Source organism: Heliconius melpomene, chromosome 10 (assembly GCF_056956725.1).
Source record: "Heliconius melpomene rosina isolate 202511_hmr_F chromosome 10, ASM5695672v1, whole genome shotgun sequence".
In the NCBI taxonomy this organism is placed as follows: domain Eukaryota; kingdom Metazoa; phylum Arthropoda; class Insecta; order Lepidoptera; family Nymphalidae; genus Heliconius; species Heliconius melpomene.
The window spans coordinates 5,008,166-5,027,340 of record NC_140398.1 but is presented as its reverse complement, the minus strand read 5'-3'; the positions used below and the strand labels follow the sequence as shown (position 1 = coordinate 5,027,340).

The 19,175-nt window shown below is 31.8% G+C and overlaps 1 protein-coding gene across 1 annotated transcript in view; it reads right to left on the bottom strand.

Moving 5' to 3' along the window:
* Positions 1–2,049: 2,049 nt before the first annotated feature.
* Positions 2,050–19,175, bottom strand: part of LOC146535260 (photoreceptor-specific nuclear receptor-like) — a 29,477-nt gene continuing 12,351 nt past the window's right edge. The window contains exons 5-11 of the mRNA XM_085191346.1: positions 10,360–10,474; positions 5,438–5,580; positions 5,134–5,218; positions 4,530–4,638; positions 3,972–4,086; positions 3,438–3,557; positions 2,050–3,158 (exon numbers count right to left, since the gene is read on the bottom strand). Coding sequence (XP_085047472.1) covers positions 2,920–3,158; positions 3,438–3,557; positions 3,972–4,086; positions 4,530–4,638; positions 5,134–5,218; positions 5,438–5,580; positions 10,360–10,474 — 926 coding nt within the window. The 3' untranslated portion in view covers positions 2,050–2,919. The remainder of the gene's footprint in view (positions 3,159–3,437; positions 3,558–3,971; positions 4,087–4,529; positions 4,639–5,133; positions 5,219–5,437; positions 5,581–10,359; positions 10,475–19,175) is intronic.

The window sequence follows — 19,175 nt, the reverse complement described above, 5'->3', positions numbered from 1 at the left end:
ATAAGAGTAAATCATTTATTTTAAAAACAATTGCATTTTTTGTTCTGTTTACATGCCATACAGAATATTTTAAATGCAGGAGATGCGTAAAAATAAAAAAAGGATTTACTTACACAAGTTTTGAATATGAACCACATCGTCATCGTCATACTCATGAGGTCAACAACTGCATATGAAAATATCGATACTACGACAAACAGGAAAAAAAAATACTTTTTATCCTAATGATATGTAGGTATCTTAAGATCTTATAAATTAATTTTAATGGACTTGCGCTAGAGTAACTCGTAGTGTAATAAATTATAATAAGTATATTGATTAACCTATAAGTTTAATAGTTAATGAATGGCTTTTTAGTCTAGGGTTCGGGAGTTTGATGATTTTTATTTTTTGAGTTTTTTTTTAGCTTCACGCTATATACCGCAAATAACAGGGTAGGTTAGACCTAATATTAAAACACTTCCTGTTCCCCTTAAGACACTTCCGTTGCCCGATTTTCCGAAAAATTCTGGACCTAGCATCACGATGGCGACGCAATATATCTTATTTTTTTTACAGCAAGTTGTGTAGGTGCAAGGCGGTCAACGATTCTAACTTCAGGATGGCCACGATTCGTTGACCGCACTGTACGTCTATAGTTGTACGTATGAATGTGTATTAGACTTGACATTATTTACTTAAAACGTTGTCAAGGTCATTTGATTGCCTTTCGACGTTTATTCGACAAAAAATATTAAATATTGGTCAATGAAGTACTTATCCTTTTAAATAAGTTTTGGTGTTCTGAATTTCTCATAGATAACGGAGTGTTCTTAACACAAGGTTCCCAGGTTCTCTTTCAAGCTTGAGAGCGCTGGTACTAAGTGACTCTCTATCTTCCTCATCACGCAACATTAGCGTTGTGTTCGGAATCTATGAGTAGGTTTGATGTGATTTCTGTAGAAATACAATGTTGTTAGGAGTCCTGGGTGAAAGGACGACAGGAAAGGATTGATGTTGATCGTGGCTCAATGGCACGTGTGTGTGGTTTTGGGTTCGATGCCCACTCGGGGGAAAATAATTGTTAATATTTTCATTTCCTTGCAACAGAGCGAAGCATTGTGCCGAAGTTCAAAACACACTGACACTGCCACTCAACACAATGTCTCGATAGTTCGACGGTGCGTAGCGAACGGAGTGTTTAACACTAGGACCTCTCTGCCTACTTCGCTATGTGCGGGACACGGCGTGAAGCCATTTTAACGCCACGTCTGACTTAAGTTTTTTTTTACACTTTTAATGTATTTTTCATCACTAAAGAAAAACTTTTAGATAAAGGACTTTAAATTAACATGAAGCACTGCTTTAGAAATTTCCTGTAATGTGAGAAATATGGATAAAAGATAAGAACACTGTATGTGTATCATAACATTTATTCAATATATTCAGCTATTTCGCTTACATGTGGCAGTCCTGGAATAAGCTTAATATACATACATAATACATAGGTACTTATGTGATTAAGTGTTAGTTTTCTAAGTAAGTGCATATATTCATTAATTTTCTTACACTACTACTAAATTACTTGTCTATATATATTTATAAATATTTACAGAATTTAATTTATGTTATATATAAATTGTTCATAAAACTATATAATATTTATATTAGAAATTAATTTGAATCGATATACTTATAGCAACTAACAATTACTCATAGCAGCTTAAATAGTTTTAAATACTATAGGTATTTAGATTTTCGAATCTATTTGTATACTGAATGTCTTTTAAAAAAATTATGATCAATTTGATGTAGGTAAGTATATTATGAATACATAATAATCACAAACTATTTTTAAGTTATAAATAAAAAAAACGCTTAATACATTTTAAAATGTAATATACCTATATTTTTTTATTTTTAAGAAATTATAATTTAATAATGTTACTTTGGAACATAATTCTATTTTAATCACATTTTTAAAGAAAATATTATGAATCATTTACAATTATTATGTATGAATCAAAAATAATAAGGAAAAAAATAATATATACAAGTTGGTGACTAGAATAAAAAAATATTATATCATACCTACATATAAGGATATTTACAATAATTAAAAATATTTTTGTTTTAGATAGGACTAAGACTTTACAGTGCTGTTACATTTTTGATAATAATCTTAATGTTAATAGAAGTTATACCTAATAGGCCATATTTTACATTTATAAATTAAATATACATAAAATAATACGTAACTATATTACATTGTTTTTCTTGCCCGAGTTTGTCTTGCCAGATAGTGGCGATAATAATTTAGTAGGTAAATTAGGGATCGAACCCACAACTATCGCTATCAACTAATACACTAGAAAAAAAAATTGTATTTTAAATGTAATTTTATTTTGTGTAATTATTTTATATATTAGCTAATTTATAGCAGAAAAGAATAAAGCAAAAAGCTTTTGACCTTTAATTTAAATATATCTATATTATATTAGTAATTATTATAGATAAATGGTAGTTTGTATTATATTTACATAATATATTGCACTTTGCCGAGTTTTACTACTTCTTCATTTTAAATTAAACATTTTTTTAATATATTTTAACTGTGAAAACCACACGGATAGAATTTCATATAAATTTCATTAGATATATCAGCCAAAATCTTTTCTATTAGTGTGTGACCTATTATTTCAGCAAAGAACTCCCTTTCTAACTGTTGTGGAATAATTACACGTAATAATGATATTCTATTAAACCTCACCTGAATTTTACTATTGCGTTTACTTAAAAGAAACAATTAGACAAGAGAAGAAACATATTAAAATAAATTCATAATTGTATTCAATTTCTACATAATAAAACTGAAAAAGTAAATCAATATGAAAACATGGTCCTTCGAGCCGGATAAATTTTCCTTTATACTTTTTTTTCTCAATTTTTATACATATCAGCCAAAACTTTCTCCATCGGTGTTTGACCTATAGTTTTAGCGAAAAACTCCCTTTCCAAATGTTGTGGACTAACTACACGTAACAATGGTAGTAATAACAATAGCCTACCAAACCTCGCCGGTGCTGAGCCGTGTGCTGCTCTGGCGTGGGTCATTAGCATTACTTGCGCTTGGTCTTGAAGATTTTCTATTTGGAGTGGGTCTTTTAGACCTCTTGTTTCTGGAAACAAATATTATAATATAAGGTCATATCATAATAAAAACAATACGTATAATATGAGGTCGTCGTGGTACAGGCAGGCAAAGCACGATTTTGAGTTCCGTCACTCAACAGGCAATGTCTCGAGTATTTAGCGCAAACAGAGTGTCTTAGCAACAGGTTCTCTCTACTTACCACCCTTTATATACAGCGTAAAGCTAAAAAAACCATAGCACATACAAATACATAGATATGTACACATGTATGTATGTATCTGTGCTTCTATATATAAAAACTAACCAGGTTTAAACAGCACGATGGCCTTCATGCACGCGAACTCGGCGGGGTCCACCAGCACGCTGCGATAGCGGCACACCACCTCACGCAGGCGACGCAGAACGCTCGAGCTGGTGCCTGTCTCTGGAAATAATCATGTAATGTGCTTATTTTTAAATATAGGTACTAAGTTAAATTCTTTTCACTGGTCAACTTTATCAAAGTTCGAAGATCTTCCTAAGCTAACTGTGTCTATGTTAAAATATCTTTGATTTCCGCAATGATTACACCTTTTACATAGAACTCTTTAATCAGATTAATAGAATATTTAATTTAATAGTTTTTTAGAAACGCAACATTTCGGACACTTTGCAAGTACCTAATGTGTCATCTTTAGGTATAGAAACAGAAATTTAGGCAAATATTGTTAAGCATGCAATGTAAAATAGTTTCTACTAACGGTACCAAAAGATTGTTCCAAAGTTAATTTTTTTAATAGCCTTAAGAAGTGAACAAACAGTCAGACCCATACATATATTGTGATTGTTATAAACAGACCTTGATCGCTCTGATCGGTGCCAAAAAGCGCTGCACAAGCTGCATCTAGTGGTGCACACCATTGTATAGCGTTCAGAAGAAATAACTCTGACCACGCTTCCTCCAGGAGAATTACCTGTTGTTTTAGAAGAAAATATGTATTTTTCATTGTTAGCGAATAATATAATATATTGTTAGCGAATTTTTGTAAAAGAGAGTAGATATGGGTGAATAAAAAAATATTAAAAAAAAACAAAAACCGCGACTGCATTAAACTAAAAAGAAAAAACGAGGCCAAAAGTTTATTAGGATTAACAGTCTCGACCTATGTTAATTATGCGGGGTTCCAGGTAAAGATTGAAGAATAACTCTATAAGTAGGTATATTTAGATTACTTTTTATTGAATTGCTAATATCTTGAAAAGTCAATAATTTTGTACTACGCTATATGGGGTAAAAAACGAAATAAAAATTTACATTTAAATGTCGATAACCTGTATCAGTTTGTCTTTCTATTCACGGATACCTGTATATTTTAAATAGGTTTAGGTAATAAAAAATATAATATGTAAGTATTACCTGATCTCTAAAAGCCAAACTGGCGAATGAAGGTAGATTTTTAGCCCATTTGACAGCCATGAAGAGCAACCGGGCCGCCGTTTCCGCGGAACTCTCCACGCCTAGCGGCCTGTTTTGTATTATATTTATAATTTATTTTATTATCTATTTATAATGTTTGTATTATTGGGGCACCGTGTGGTAGTGGGATAGCATATGAATGTAAACGCGATTGTGGGTTCGATTTCCATTCGGGGATGAGATATTATCATTTCCCTGTTTTGATAAAAAGAAGTGCAGCTGTGAGTTCCACCACTCTACATGTAACTGATGGCTGTCTAGAAGATAGGTATATATGTGAACATTTATTATGACATTTTTCAAAACAATAAACCCGAAGGATTTGTCTGTAGGTCCGTGCTGTGACTAATCGATTTAAATGCATTTTTCACTGTTATATTTTGATAAACTTCCCTTAATTAAGCGGTTGTTTTATTTCTTTCCATGCAGCTGGAAATAAGCAAATTAAATCCAAACGTACAAGTCTTTTAGAAAATACTTAGAATTATGTTAATAAATAAGTAAATACTCGTATATTAAAATAATACATAGGTATATCACATACCCATAAGGTATACAATTTTGAGGGTAACCAGCTGGAGGAGAATATGACGTTGAATCTTCTTCGTTTGTTACATCAATACTGTCATCTGGAATTAATACAGATATATTGTGTAAAAACGGAATCTGAATTAGAATTATTATTATAAAACACGCACACAGTACTGTGAAAAAGTCATACAGTACGTTCAACGAGTAGTGGCCCTAACAATAGTCGTAGCAGATTAGATGTTACGATTTTTCTTACTTCTGACTGTTTTCTTCAGATGGGTCACAACTCGCCATCCTTACTTTAGTAACAAACTTACCGTCACTATCAGAGTGCGGATGGCTCACGTCGTGCGACGAGTCGGGCTGCGGCTGCGGCTGCGGCGCCGGCAGCGGCGCGTAGTGCGGGGACAGCAGCGGGTAGCGCGCCGGGGACAGCGCCATGGCGAGCGATACTGGGGGACTGGAATCGTTATACAAATATTTATATATAGATATAATATTTAAATTGTATTTATGAAAATATAAATATTCTTACTCACAATGTTATTTTCTATTTTCCCTTATTATATTTTATGCTATTTTCTATTACCTTGTTATATGCGGGATACAGGGTAAAGCAAAAAAAAAATTTACTTAAGTGTCCGCATAAGTCACACAATCGCTTATCAACGAGTTATCACTATATTATTATAACATGTGCCAGTAGATTACGTAAAAGGTATTTCCCAGCATCAAGTTAATTATAGTTTCCTTAATGGGATTTTTTTTGTTTTATTTTAAATAGGATAAATCATACTTATCTATTTTGTATACATTAGAATTAGTTGTGAACTCAAGGAATATATTATACTTATACCTACCTGTTGTTATAATTATAATACTAGTTTCTTTTCTTAATTATAATACTAGGATTTCGATTTTGTTCAGTAAAAAGTAACTTACAATCTCAAAAATTACTAATTTATTATTTAGTATAAATTATACTTTTTTATATTTAAAAATAACGACATTTTAGAAAAACTTTCGATTCCTATTGTAAACTCTTGATGTGGATTTTCCAAAATTCCCTTCTAATGCTCACTTACGCTTTAAAACAACGTATAATTTTTTTCCCAAAGTACGTATAATTAGATAGTAAATTGAAATATTTCATAAAAAAAAATTAGATTAGGTTCAAAGATTATAAAAGCTACTCAACTCGAAATATCTCGAATTCAGGAGTAAAGTGGAGAACGTAGTGTCTTGACACTAGATAATTTCAGTTTACAAAGTTAGTTACAAACTTCACCAATTTAAAAGAAGGGTAAAACGCGTGACAATAATTAAAAAAAAATAAAAAGTAAATATAGTCCTGTAAAAGAAATTGAGCTATCATATGACAAACTATACCTATAGGGACGTTTTAAAACGCTTTCGTATAAAAAACTGTGCTTTCAAAGGATCGCTATTCTTTGACTTCTCTCTCGGAAACACGATGCTTGCTGGCGTGGAAATTTCTCTTTGTGCCTTCTTCAATACGAAAATCATATGGTTATGACATTCATATATTTATTTGTATGTATAACCTAAATATCATTTTTATATACTATACTTTTAATTATTTCATTTCTATATAAAGTATAAGTATTAATGTTATATTAATATGGTAACTAATTTTTTAAGTTCAGCCCCGTTTGTAAGATTATATATTAGAATTAATTTCATTTTTCCGTTCTCGAAGACTAAGCGTAGGGTTAAGATCCACCACTAAGCAAGCAATGTCTCAAAGCCATGCGGAAAATGGACAACGGACTGTCTCTGCCTACTTCAGTATAATATGTGAAAGATACAGGATCATAAAAAAAATTAGCATAAACAATATTGGTAAGATTAAACAAAGCTAGGCTCACAAGCAAGTCACTGTAACTAGTTAGTAGTGGGTTCGATTCTCATTCTAGGGAATGAATTATTATTTATTAATATTTTCATGTATTCGCTCTAGTACGAAAATAAAAACGCGTCATTGAGTTCAGTCATTCAACACGCAATGCTTCGAAAATTCGGCGGAAAATGGGGAATGGAGGGATTTAATATTAGGTTTCCTCTGCCTACCCTGCTATTAACGTAATTATCTGTTATATTAATAACATAACAATTAACTATAGCACAAATAAAATGTCCATATAGAAAAATGACACACTAAAATAACAATTCTTAATAAAGTACAGACATTTACAAAAATAGCTGCACAATACAAGGATTCCAGCTATAAATAACTGGGAAGGTGACGTCAGACAGCGAGATCAGGTCCAAGTTGATCAAAGGTTGGTCTGCATGACCGCGCCACGGGTGATCTGAAGCAGGGACGCGCTCACGCTATGATGGTTGGTATATATTACCTTTGAACTATGGGTAGCTATACTGACCCTTTGATGTAGTTATTCAATGCTAATATGTCTGTGGTCACGTCATATTGACGTACATAGCTATATGTGTTACGTTGTCGTTAGTTAAGAGGTAAAAATTATCTTAGAATCGGCCTGGTAAAGAGGCAAAGCGCTACGTTATGTTCCGCCACTCAATATATATATATATACTTACATAATGTGCTAGTCCCTAGCAAAAAATCGAATCTGTAACTGTCATGTGTAGACAAGTGGCACAAGTGCTTCTAAAAATGTATTCTTCATCTCTTTATATTCAAATCAATATAATGTATCATAAACATTTGGCAGTCAAATCTGAGCAATTGGGGGGAGTGCATACTTCAGTAGTAAATTATTTGTATGAGAATTCGTTATGGTAATGTAATATTTTAGAGCTTTGCCCTGTATAGAGTTTTTATGGGGTAGAATAGAGATGACGTTGAATAAACAACAAAAACGTCATTTGAATAGATTTTATTGAATATTGGGATATTTTTTTCTGTTAGAAATTACTGTAATATCGTATATATTAAAGTGTAGTCGTTGTATTAAATATAGAGCTGTTTTTCACTATAAGAAAATACAAATTCAATATAAATATTAACTAAATATACGACAAATATCGTGAAATCGTTTCGTGGCTTCAAGTAGGTATATTTGGGGATTGAAAACTTTGAAAATCTTTGTAGATAAATGAAATAGTTATTGTGTGCTTCATTATAGGCATTTACTGATTTTTAAATTAAAAAACTAAACTAAAAAAACTTGTGATCACCTCCACACCTGTTTTTTTTACCATACTCAACTGGTAGATAGAAATGAAGAGTTATAGGTATTATTTATTTAACAACTATGCCTTCCACTAAAAAATATTTATCAAAAATTCATAAAGTTTGCTCAAAACGTTTGTAACAAAAAATCTTTTACTAACTGTTCCAAAACGGGCTGTCGAGACTAAGTTAGTTTATTCAATTGAAATTATTCATTTTATCCTATATCTTATAAAACAAAGTCGCTTTTCGTGTCTGTCTGTTGTTTCTAACTCTTCTTCTTCTAAACCACCCAACGGATTTTGATACGGTCTTCACCGTTAAGTCGAATGTTTTTCGTAGAAGGTTTATATATAGTTTATTATTTCTACATTCTTATGTAAATTAACATAAATACGATAAATATGTATAAAGTCCTACCCGTTGAGACACTTTCGCGCATGCGCTGCTCTAATGGTTAGTACTACATGAAAAAAATGTACTGGAGTATTGTTCCTCTTAATAAGATCTACAAAAAAGTCCGCGAGAGCATATTCATATCTTTTAAGAATAACGTGTAGTGATCATTTTTCTGTCTGAAAATAATAATTTCAATATATTTTTTATTGTGAGGGATATTTTTCCATAATGGTATTAATCCTTATCCTTTAAAATACTTTATTAATTTTCTACGTTAAACGAAGATAAAATTTGCTTTTTACAATATTTCGAAATTGCGAATAGTTTTACAGAAAAACGCATTTAATTGTTGACACATCCCGCCGTTGACACATCAGCTGTATGTTACTCAAGTTTCACTTATCCCTTACTCTCAGCATATAAATAAGTACATTAGTTACGTTGGCCATTTAATGTAGACCAAAACTGTCTTTTACTGTTTGTCATTTTAATAAGTACTTTAGAAGTTATTACAATATCAAAAAAATCCTTGCTGCGAAACGGCTCGCCACTCGCCATGCGTCCGCCGCGTCGCCTGCCTCACACGCATCGGTGGTTCAGTGGTAGAATGCTCGCCTGCCACGCGGGCGGCCCGGGTTTGATTCCTGGCCCATGCATTCTATTTAATTTCCCTCACAGGCAGCCACGTCGTGCATGCTTTTCATCAGGGACAGCATTAACCACAAGCTCGAAAAAAAAAAAACCGGCTTCCTCTATAGCAACGAAGATTTAGTTAGATGCGTTTGCACGTATTGGATAATTGGAGTTGAATGTATTATTTAAGCGCGATATATTTAGTTTCACATTTTTTGTAGTAGTTATTAGTAGGTAGGTTTTTGTTTATAATTTCTTCCGTTTAAAGATAGTCATTTAACTATCTAAAAATAGTCATTTAAATATATTTTAATAAGTACTTGAAAAGATTAGTAGCACAGATTTAAAATTACGGTACCTACTAAAAAATTCTTGCTGTCTAAAACAATTGGAAAATCCTTATTGAAACTACGAAAATGCGGGTTGCATTAGGGTTTAATTAATTTTTACATTATCTTAAGTGCTTTGCAAACATACATTACATGAATAATCCAGTAGTTAAAGCGGGCGAAGCCGCAAGAGGGTCGCTAGTATATACATAAATCTTAATCGAGTAGTTGTAATATTCAAAGGTCATTTATTATGAGTAAGCAACACCTTAACATATTATTAGATTTTTCTATAAAATACCACCTACGTCATGGTACTATACCTATTTATAGGGAAAATGTATTATTAAATAACTATAACGCAATAGCTCTATTCTTTGAATGCTGGGGGAACGGAGTGTCTTAAAACTAGGTTCCCTCAATCTACTGTGCTGTTGCAGGATACAGCGTGAAGCTAAGTTTTTTAAATTACATAAATTAACAGATTAGATCGTGATTGTAAATCTTATATTGAAAGGGTGGGGTTCTCCTAATTATTTAGGTGTAGAGTAAGATCGACGAGCGGTGGCCGCACTGAAGTTCAGATTTCTAAAATTTTGCGCATGCGTTCAATCGGAAAGACACTCTGTGCATCCAACTTCGCAGTGGCCACAACCTGTCGACTGCACTATATTTGTATGTTGAAATTGAAAAATACACTTACCCGAAAACACCGACGGCAACTGCAGCCTCTCTCAACGCTCGTTCTTGATCCATGTCTCTTAAGGCTTCAGGGCGTATAGTGGCTGTGTTTCTTGGCTGACGTTCGTTTTGGACCGCTGTAGAGGAAGAGCATTAGGATAAAATTGATTAAAATTTCTGTTTTATTTTGTGCTTCATAGCACCACTGCTTTGATTATAGTTATTAGTTAGTTATATTCAATTTAGAAAAATATGGATAACTTATTCTTTACCATTGGGCAGTTGTCATTGTAGAAGTTGCTTCAATGAACGTGGTTATTGATTTATATTTAACTCTACTAAGAAAATTTTACGCTATACGTCAAAACCAATATCTATATATATAAAATCGAAAGGTCACTCACTCATCACGAAATCTCAGAAACTACATGTGCTAGGAATCTGAAATTTTGCATAGGAGTTACTTATAGAACGTAGGTGCTCGCTAAGACGGGAATTTGCAATATTCGACTTCTAAGGGGCTGTTTTTGGGGTCGAAAGTTTGTATGAAACTTCGTTACTACAAATGCTAGAAGTCTTAAATTTTGCATAGACGTCACTAGGACGTAGTCATGGAGACAGAAATTAATAACAACATAGTTCACGCGGGTGTAACCGCGAGCAGGCCGCTAGTTTATAATATAGTCAAGTTCCTCCACTATAAATATAATTCTCAAATAAAATTCTTTATCTATCCTATAGGTAGTGTTAAGGCATTCCGTTCCCTACCTTACCGATTTTCGAGAAACATTTTGATTACCAGAGCGGAGAAATGAAAAAACGTTGCCACGAGTGGAGATCGAACTCGTTACTGTCAAGTTCCAGTCTGACGCTGTTCCACTGCGCCACGATTTTTTAGGTACACAATCTCTCTCACTCATAATAATGTCTTTAAACATAAAAAAATATTAGAAACGAAAACATGACAAAATTCTCTTTCAATCCTACAAAAATATGAAAAAGCGTAAGATATATCTAATTATAACCAAATACAATAAAAGTAATATTTCAAAAAAGCATTGTTCGTGCTTACAATACAAGTAACATTATTGTATTATATACCAGTCGTTCGTATTGGAACTCGGTATTACAGTCACGTAGCGATATAACGTAGGAGCTACTCTTTCACCCGAAGACGCCGTTTGAGTTCATGTTCATGATAAAAGATTTGTACGCAAATGGGGTTCGATTTTGAAAGGTAAAGGAAAATTATTTAAATTTGTAGTTACATTTTTATGTAGAAAACATTTTTTTTCATATAAAATTACACTGAATAAGATTAAAATGTTAAATATTTTAATACAATAATAAATAATGAAAAATACTTAAATACATGCAAGCTTAGATACATTACTTCTAGAGAGGCAGAGCTCAACGCCGCGCTTGGTCTAGCAGACTGAAAATGAAAATAATTGTTTCCCCCGAAAGAGAATCGTACCCAAGACCATCGCCCAGATACATACACATTCAATAGTATATAATATAATAATAAAAAATAAATACAAAGGAACCAACGTAAAACAGTGATGTCAAATACAGTGTTTTCCGTTACAGTGCCCCCGCCCCGCCTGTAGGGACTGGGGAGGCTTTCACGTGATTTTATTGCCTCACCTCGCCTTCAGTGAACTTCGATAGAAAGTCTACTTACCTCTACATATAAGTTTGTAGTGTTTTTTAAGATTAATAATACAATGCTAGAAGTTAATATTTAAGTAAAATATAATTTAATTTTGAATATAGTACCTACAGATAGGTACCTAATTTGGATTAATCATTCATTTCAATTTAATTTTCCCCACTCTGGTACGCCCAATGTGGCGTTTCAAGTTAAAAACGGAGAACGTAGAGACTTATCACAAGATTCTCTCTGCCTACCATACAATATGCCTAAAAATACAAAAAATCATTCTACTATAATTTGTTTTATTTGTAAATAACAACTAAGTAGTACCAATTTGTAAAGAATTTTGCACATTTAAAAACATTTAAGCAATGTCCATTTTATTTTACAAGGCAATATTGGATGGATATACTTGTATATATTCCACCCCCGAGGTCGCCAGGGGTGGGTTTTATTTGATTTTATTGCTGTGCCAGACGGCTGCCTCCGGTGAACTTCGATTGATCATATAGCTTTACAAATATATATTTAGGTATTTATGTACCTACACATTTTATATAGAGTATAGAGTAAGGAATTCAAATTATTTATTATTATACAATATTTTAAACGTTTATACTGTAATCTGATACAACGGTAAAAGAAATTGAGTAAATTGTGTAAATTCACGAAATAAATGAAAATTTCTTATTTATATTGTTAAAGCAGTCGTTATAGGAATATTTTTTTAGTTGGCTTTTGTTCATAATGTAAAAAAAATAAAACTAAAAAAAAAACTTTCATTTCTAATGAATACATTCCAATTAGATTTTCGAAGAGAAATTTTAATCTGAGGGGAGGGATGAAATTTGCTCATAAGAATTATGCTCAGTTTGCATAATTAATACATTCAAGAAATAAAAAGTCTTTAGAAAGCATTTAAAATATGTAATATTTAATTTTACCTACTACCTAATAAAAACTATACTCTACTAATAGAATATTAAATAACCTGTACCACGTCATAAAAAAATCTTAAACATTAATCAACTGTATGTAATTCGAGAAAACAAAATAAAAATAAAAATTATTTAACATACACACATGCACTATCCCCACTATAAATCAAACGCCCCTCCCATATCCGCTAGACCGCCATCTTTGAGCTTCCGGAAAGAGACAGGTGATATTTTGTATAGGAGCTTAAAATTATTTAATAAGCTTTTAATAGATGATTAAATAAAGTTCTATGTGATTTTAAGTTAGAGCTTTTGATAGGTATTTCAAAATGGAAATGAGACGGTTATGAGACCATCATGGCGTAGTGGTTCAGCGTTTGACTGTAAACTTAATAGTTGTGCATTTGATTCTTACTTGGAGAAAAGTCATTTTCATTTCCTCGTATCCATAGATAAACTCCGCCACCCAAAACGCTTCTTTGAAAATTCAGGACACAGCGAAAAGCTTAAAAATATGTGTAAATAAAGCTTTATATATATGGTTTTAAGATACCTATAGACATAAAAGATATTTGAAATTAGATAAATTTTTGTATATTTCTTTGTTATGACTAAGATTATTTGCGTTGTGATTTTAATACTTTACAGGACGATTCTATTCTCAAACTAATTTAAAGAGTTTATCTAGCAAGATAAGCATAAGGAAACTGTGCGATATTCTAATATTATATAATTTTTACCATTTATACTCACTAGATGATATTTAATTATTGTCCCTAATTTTTACAGTAAGGGAGTTATGGGGCTATAATATCTATTGAAAAGCTCATTTTCTTTCAGAATGTTTTAGGTATTGTTGATTGTAAAAATGGTTATGTTTTGAGGGCGTTTTTATATATTATATTTTGTTATCAGAACGAAATAATAAAAATATTTCTTTCCCCTTAATAGGAAAGTAAACCCACAAACGTCGCGTTTATATACAGACGCTGCGCGATGACTTCAAAAATTTGAACTTATCTTACCATATTTTTCAAAAATATTAATCCTATAATTATAATTGTTATTATTACATTTATCTTAAACTTTGTAACTAAAAATGAACAAACAATTGTTGGATAACTACCCAACGACACCCCTTTGACGTAGTATCTTTTACAGTCAATCGGGTAAAAAAAGATAGTTATTTAAATAGTATCCGTCTATAATAAAAGACCTACGTAAAACCCAAAAATAACTTACATGCGATGAAAATGCTAGGTGGATCTATATATATCTATCTATTAATAAAATAAGCACAGACAATACAAAAATAAAATTACCCTTTTCGCGTCATAATTGAAAAATAAAATCAACTGGATCAGGTGCGCGTCTCATCTGTTTCGCATCCCTAAATCCGTTTAAAGCTACCCCCACGTACATATATCCATCTCTTTCATTCACATACAAAACTAGCCAGTTTATCCCTCTCTGATCTGATCCAAGTTTAGTGGTTATTGATTCTTTGACAATATTTCATACGATTTCGAGCTTTATTTTAAGTGAATAGAGTTGAAATTTGGAATGAACGTTTATAACGTAGACAGTAGAAAACACGACCCTAAGCCTTTTGAATTTGAATCCATACTCGTTCAGCTTAAAAGTTAGAAATGCTTTCATTAATAACAGTAATGGGAGTTGCCACTTAATTCCTAATGTGGTAGAGTTCACAATGGTGTGACGTCACCGGCCAGCACGGAGGCGATTAATGGTAGGATTGAGGGTTTAAGCCTGGATTAAAATCGCATTAATCAGTGTCTATAGCTTTAACTCTGGTATAAACAGTTAAGTGTTAGGGTACGATGTTGGATTCTGTACGCTTATCTACATAATCTATTACCTGTATAGTATTTAACTATTTGTTAGTGGTCATTTGTAACGAAACTTTGGGCATTTGATAGTGGGGGGTTATTATTTTTTATCAGGCAAATATAAAATTTCAATTTAAATTACATATAGATACGTAAAGCTTAGGAGGTAGTGATACTGATATTTGCAAAGGAGGATTGATGAAAGGTTGTTCTTGTATTATTTATTACAAAGAATACTTATCTTCTTAGTATTTAATTTTAAATCGCTCTAAACTCTGAGATAGATCTTAAAAGCGATCTTGAGATGTTTTCATTCATAGATCTATCTATTCGATGTATAAATAAGGACCTCAGTGTATTAAGTAGCATAACTCAACACCGTGTTTTCTTCTATTACGATGGGGTAGCAAAAATAATTGATAGCCCCGAATAAGAATTGAACCCACAGTCAGATGATACGCAACGATGACCTCAATATAATTATTATATTATTGACTAATGTATATTAATACATTAAAAAGTAATTAATACTAGGTAAATTTCTAGTTTTTTCTTACAACTTCATACAATTTATTCCATATTTAAGAACAGCTCCTAACATTTACGTTCCCGACGTTCCCGTCTTTGGAATCGGTGGGTACATTTACAAAACGATCCGGATTAAAATATAAAGTCATTCCATTAGCATTTCATTTTATAAATGAATTCTGAGATATTTACTTCTTAAAGTGATTTTACGTTAAGTCTCGTTTGAACGAGTGAGGAATCGTAAATAAACTGTTTCTTTGATGTTTGTATCAAGTGTCGAAAAAACAAAATGTCTAAGAGACATTAATAGTGAGTAAGCTTTTAAATCAATATTTAATTAATATACCTTATACTATACTGCCTCACTTATATCTATTATATATACTTACTATTGGTTTCCTTGTAAAAATAATTTCGCTGAGCCTATCGTGGCACAGTGGAATGGCCTGCGAATGATTGTCAGTTCGATTCGCATACGAAAGAAATTATTTTCATTTCCGTGAGAGTAGGTGCGTTGTTAAGTTCTGTCTTACAAGTTACAAGTAAATCTTTGAGGTGTCATTTACAGCTAAATATCAGAGTTTTCGTATAGGTATAGTAGGTACCTATTTATCTAGAATGCTTAATTCATCACATACTCCAACTACACATATTTCATTAAAAAAAATTGTGGATTTGATTGGATTGACATTAACAAGAAAAATCTTTAAATTGTGTTTTTCGTTTTACTACGTAAACTATATAAACATGAATTAACTTAATTAAATCGTATTTAGTAAGCCACAAAATAACATAATATCTCATACTCAAGTCCTAAATTTATTTTCAAAGAATTTTCTTTATAACAACACATAATACAATAAAGAACAATACAGTACAGTACAGAGTAAGCCAACATTCCCAATCAAACTCCATTCGATTACCATAACTCGAACAATGCAACATTGATCCAATTTAACGTGAAAGAAACTGACAAAAAGATTCAGTATAATGAAACTGGAGGACACCCCATAGCGACCCTGGAGGGTGAGAATGTATAGAAGTGGCGAAAGCTAAAAATAATGCTTAAATATATTTTTATGTATTTTTAAAAAATATTTGGGTACCCGGCTGAAATAATTGAGGAAAATGCGAAAATCTAGCGATAATTAGGAAAATACCGATAAAAAATAATTAAAGTTTGAGTATAGACTGGTAAACCCACCCAGCCTGATAATGTATTTAGATAAGTACTTATAATAATTTGAAAATATCTTTATATAGCATTTTTTATTATTTGTTCAAATTAAAATATAATAGTCATGATATTTTGTGTCAGAATAAATCACCTACGTACATTACAATTATTTATGCATTTATGTGTGCATCTGTACGTTTGTTTAATCATTTAAAAAGAAAAAAATATTTCAATTTAAATGTACAATTGCATATATATACCCAACATTTAAAATGAAATCAAACACTAAGAATAAGGTAAATTGTATTTAAGTATATTTTTAATTTTAATTTAATAAAATAAATCTATGAATAATAATATAAATACATAAGTACCTACCTACATTATTCAAAATAAATAGTACCTAAATATATAATTTATTTAACAGCAAAAATATAAAAGCCGCATCTAAACATTCCATAACACTACACAAGAGAGAGGACTTTATTGACGTTTCTAAACAGAGAGGACTTTATTGCTTTAAGCTTTGCATTATTTTGCTCTCCTCACAGTGTCTGTGCAAAGTGTAATTCGGTTACTTTGAGATGCTGCGACAATCTCATTAGGCGGGCCCCGGCGCTTGTCAAACGCCTCGTATTCATTAACACTGGTTTTAATTTACCTAACAAGTTACCAAGTTACCCTTACGGTTTACCTCTACGGTGGTCTGTTACCTAAGTTTTTTACTTTTACCTTTCGTTTTGATTTTCATGGTTTTATGTTTAATTGTCATTTTGTGTCTTGATTTTGAATGGATTTTTTTAAAAAAAATTTATAGATACTTCCATTATTTTGTTTTCATTTGCTTAATAAAGACTTTGTTTAATTAAGAATTTATTAAGATTATAATATTATCTCCAAATAAATTGTTATATTAGCAGATGTTATGTTTATAAAAGTTTTTAATTACACAATTATATATTTGTTAAAATTCATCATTAAATTCATGCCGTTAATGTAATTTTCAGAAATAATATATTTAATGATATTCAATGTCTTTATATATGTAGATATTTAATAAACTCTACAATGGCGCGCCAAACGCTTTTGAATTTGAACCTGCAACATTGCAAACATTACCACTGCACCACAATATTATTCACGCATTTCCCATACATTAACCACAAACCCTTCAAAAATACCACATCCAATTATCACCGCATGATTTATTTAAGACTGAAGAAACAGAACTGAGTCGCCGTAAGCTATGTTTAATAAGTCACGCCTATATTTATAATGATGGCAGAATTCGCATTTCGCATAGATAATTAAGGAAAAAACTACAAAGTGACGCCTCAAGCGTTATATTCAAATGGGCACCCCCTGGACCCCTGGTGGAGGGAACGTTTGACCACACGCCTGTTATAATCATTTGGATATTCGTTGGTTTTGAACCGCATCTAGGTCCTCCTGTACAATTAATTAATGTTAATTAATATAATTATGTATTTTGTTTTATAATTTGTTATATATTAATGATTGTTTTAATTGTTAATTATTATTAATAATAATATGTTAATATTGGTTGTCGTCGTCACGCATTTACCGCCTAACTATTATACTATGAAGTTCGAGCTAAGTCAGCGTTCGAATTCCAAATAATAAAACTTTCGTTGTTTTGTAATGCTGTATGTAGATAGTAGCGCGATAAGTAGAGATAACCTAGTGGCAAGACACTCCGTTCTTTGCTTTCCGCCCAAATTTGAAACATTATGGGGATCGAACGCACTATCATCGCGTTAACAGGCATCTTAGCTATGAGATATGAAGTATAGTCATCATGCCATAGTTAATACGCAACTTAACACGATTATGACTTATGAGTTTCAAATAATAGTATCGAAAGAAAAAATTGATGGATTGATGAGACTTTTGGGTTTCCTCGGCTTGGTTAAACAAATGTAGCGCTACGCTTCCACTAAGGAAGTTCAGTAATGAGAGCTGGAAGCTGCCAATCTTTAAGGACGGAAAACCCAGAATACGATAGATATATGTACTGCTGTACATTATTTGTTCTATATTTTCCAACAACTAATAAAAACTTTTGATATTCACAGATTCAATGAGACCACTATTGAAATGACATTAAAACAAACATTAAAGTTAAAAGAAGAATACAATTAAGCAAATATCGGGGTATTTCATTTTAAAAAGCAGTGCGAGCATAAAAAATACATATTTGAGCACGCGTCGCCACGTGCCTCCACCGCGTGTATACAAATTAGGGCTTAGGGAAGTAAATGTTTTAAATATCGGGCTAAGTCGCGCATACGATTGTTAGTTTAGTACGTCTGAATGGGTTTGGTGTAATAATTTAAATGGGCATGTTTATAAAGTTGTTAGGTTGTGACTGGGAAGAAGGGTGCAAAGAGGTTCCTTTTTTTTAAGTTTTTTTTTTGAGGAAGCTCTTAGAAAAATATTTTACACGTCACTAACAAAAGAATAACCTCATATGCTTGCCGTCGGTGCTTTGAAATATACCTATGTAGATAAATCTTAGTCATTATATCTTTATTTTAGACGTTCAGTGATGGGGTCCTGTATTTTTGAATTTTGTGTATTATTTCGTATATAAGAAGATACTACAAATTCACAAAGTAATGCTGCCTTGTTTTAATAAGCTTCCACATTTAGTAATTTATTATA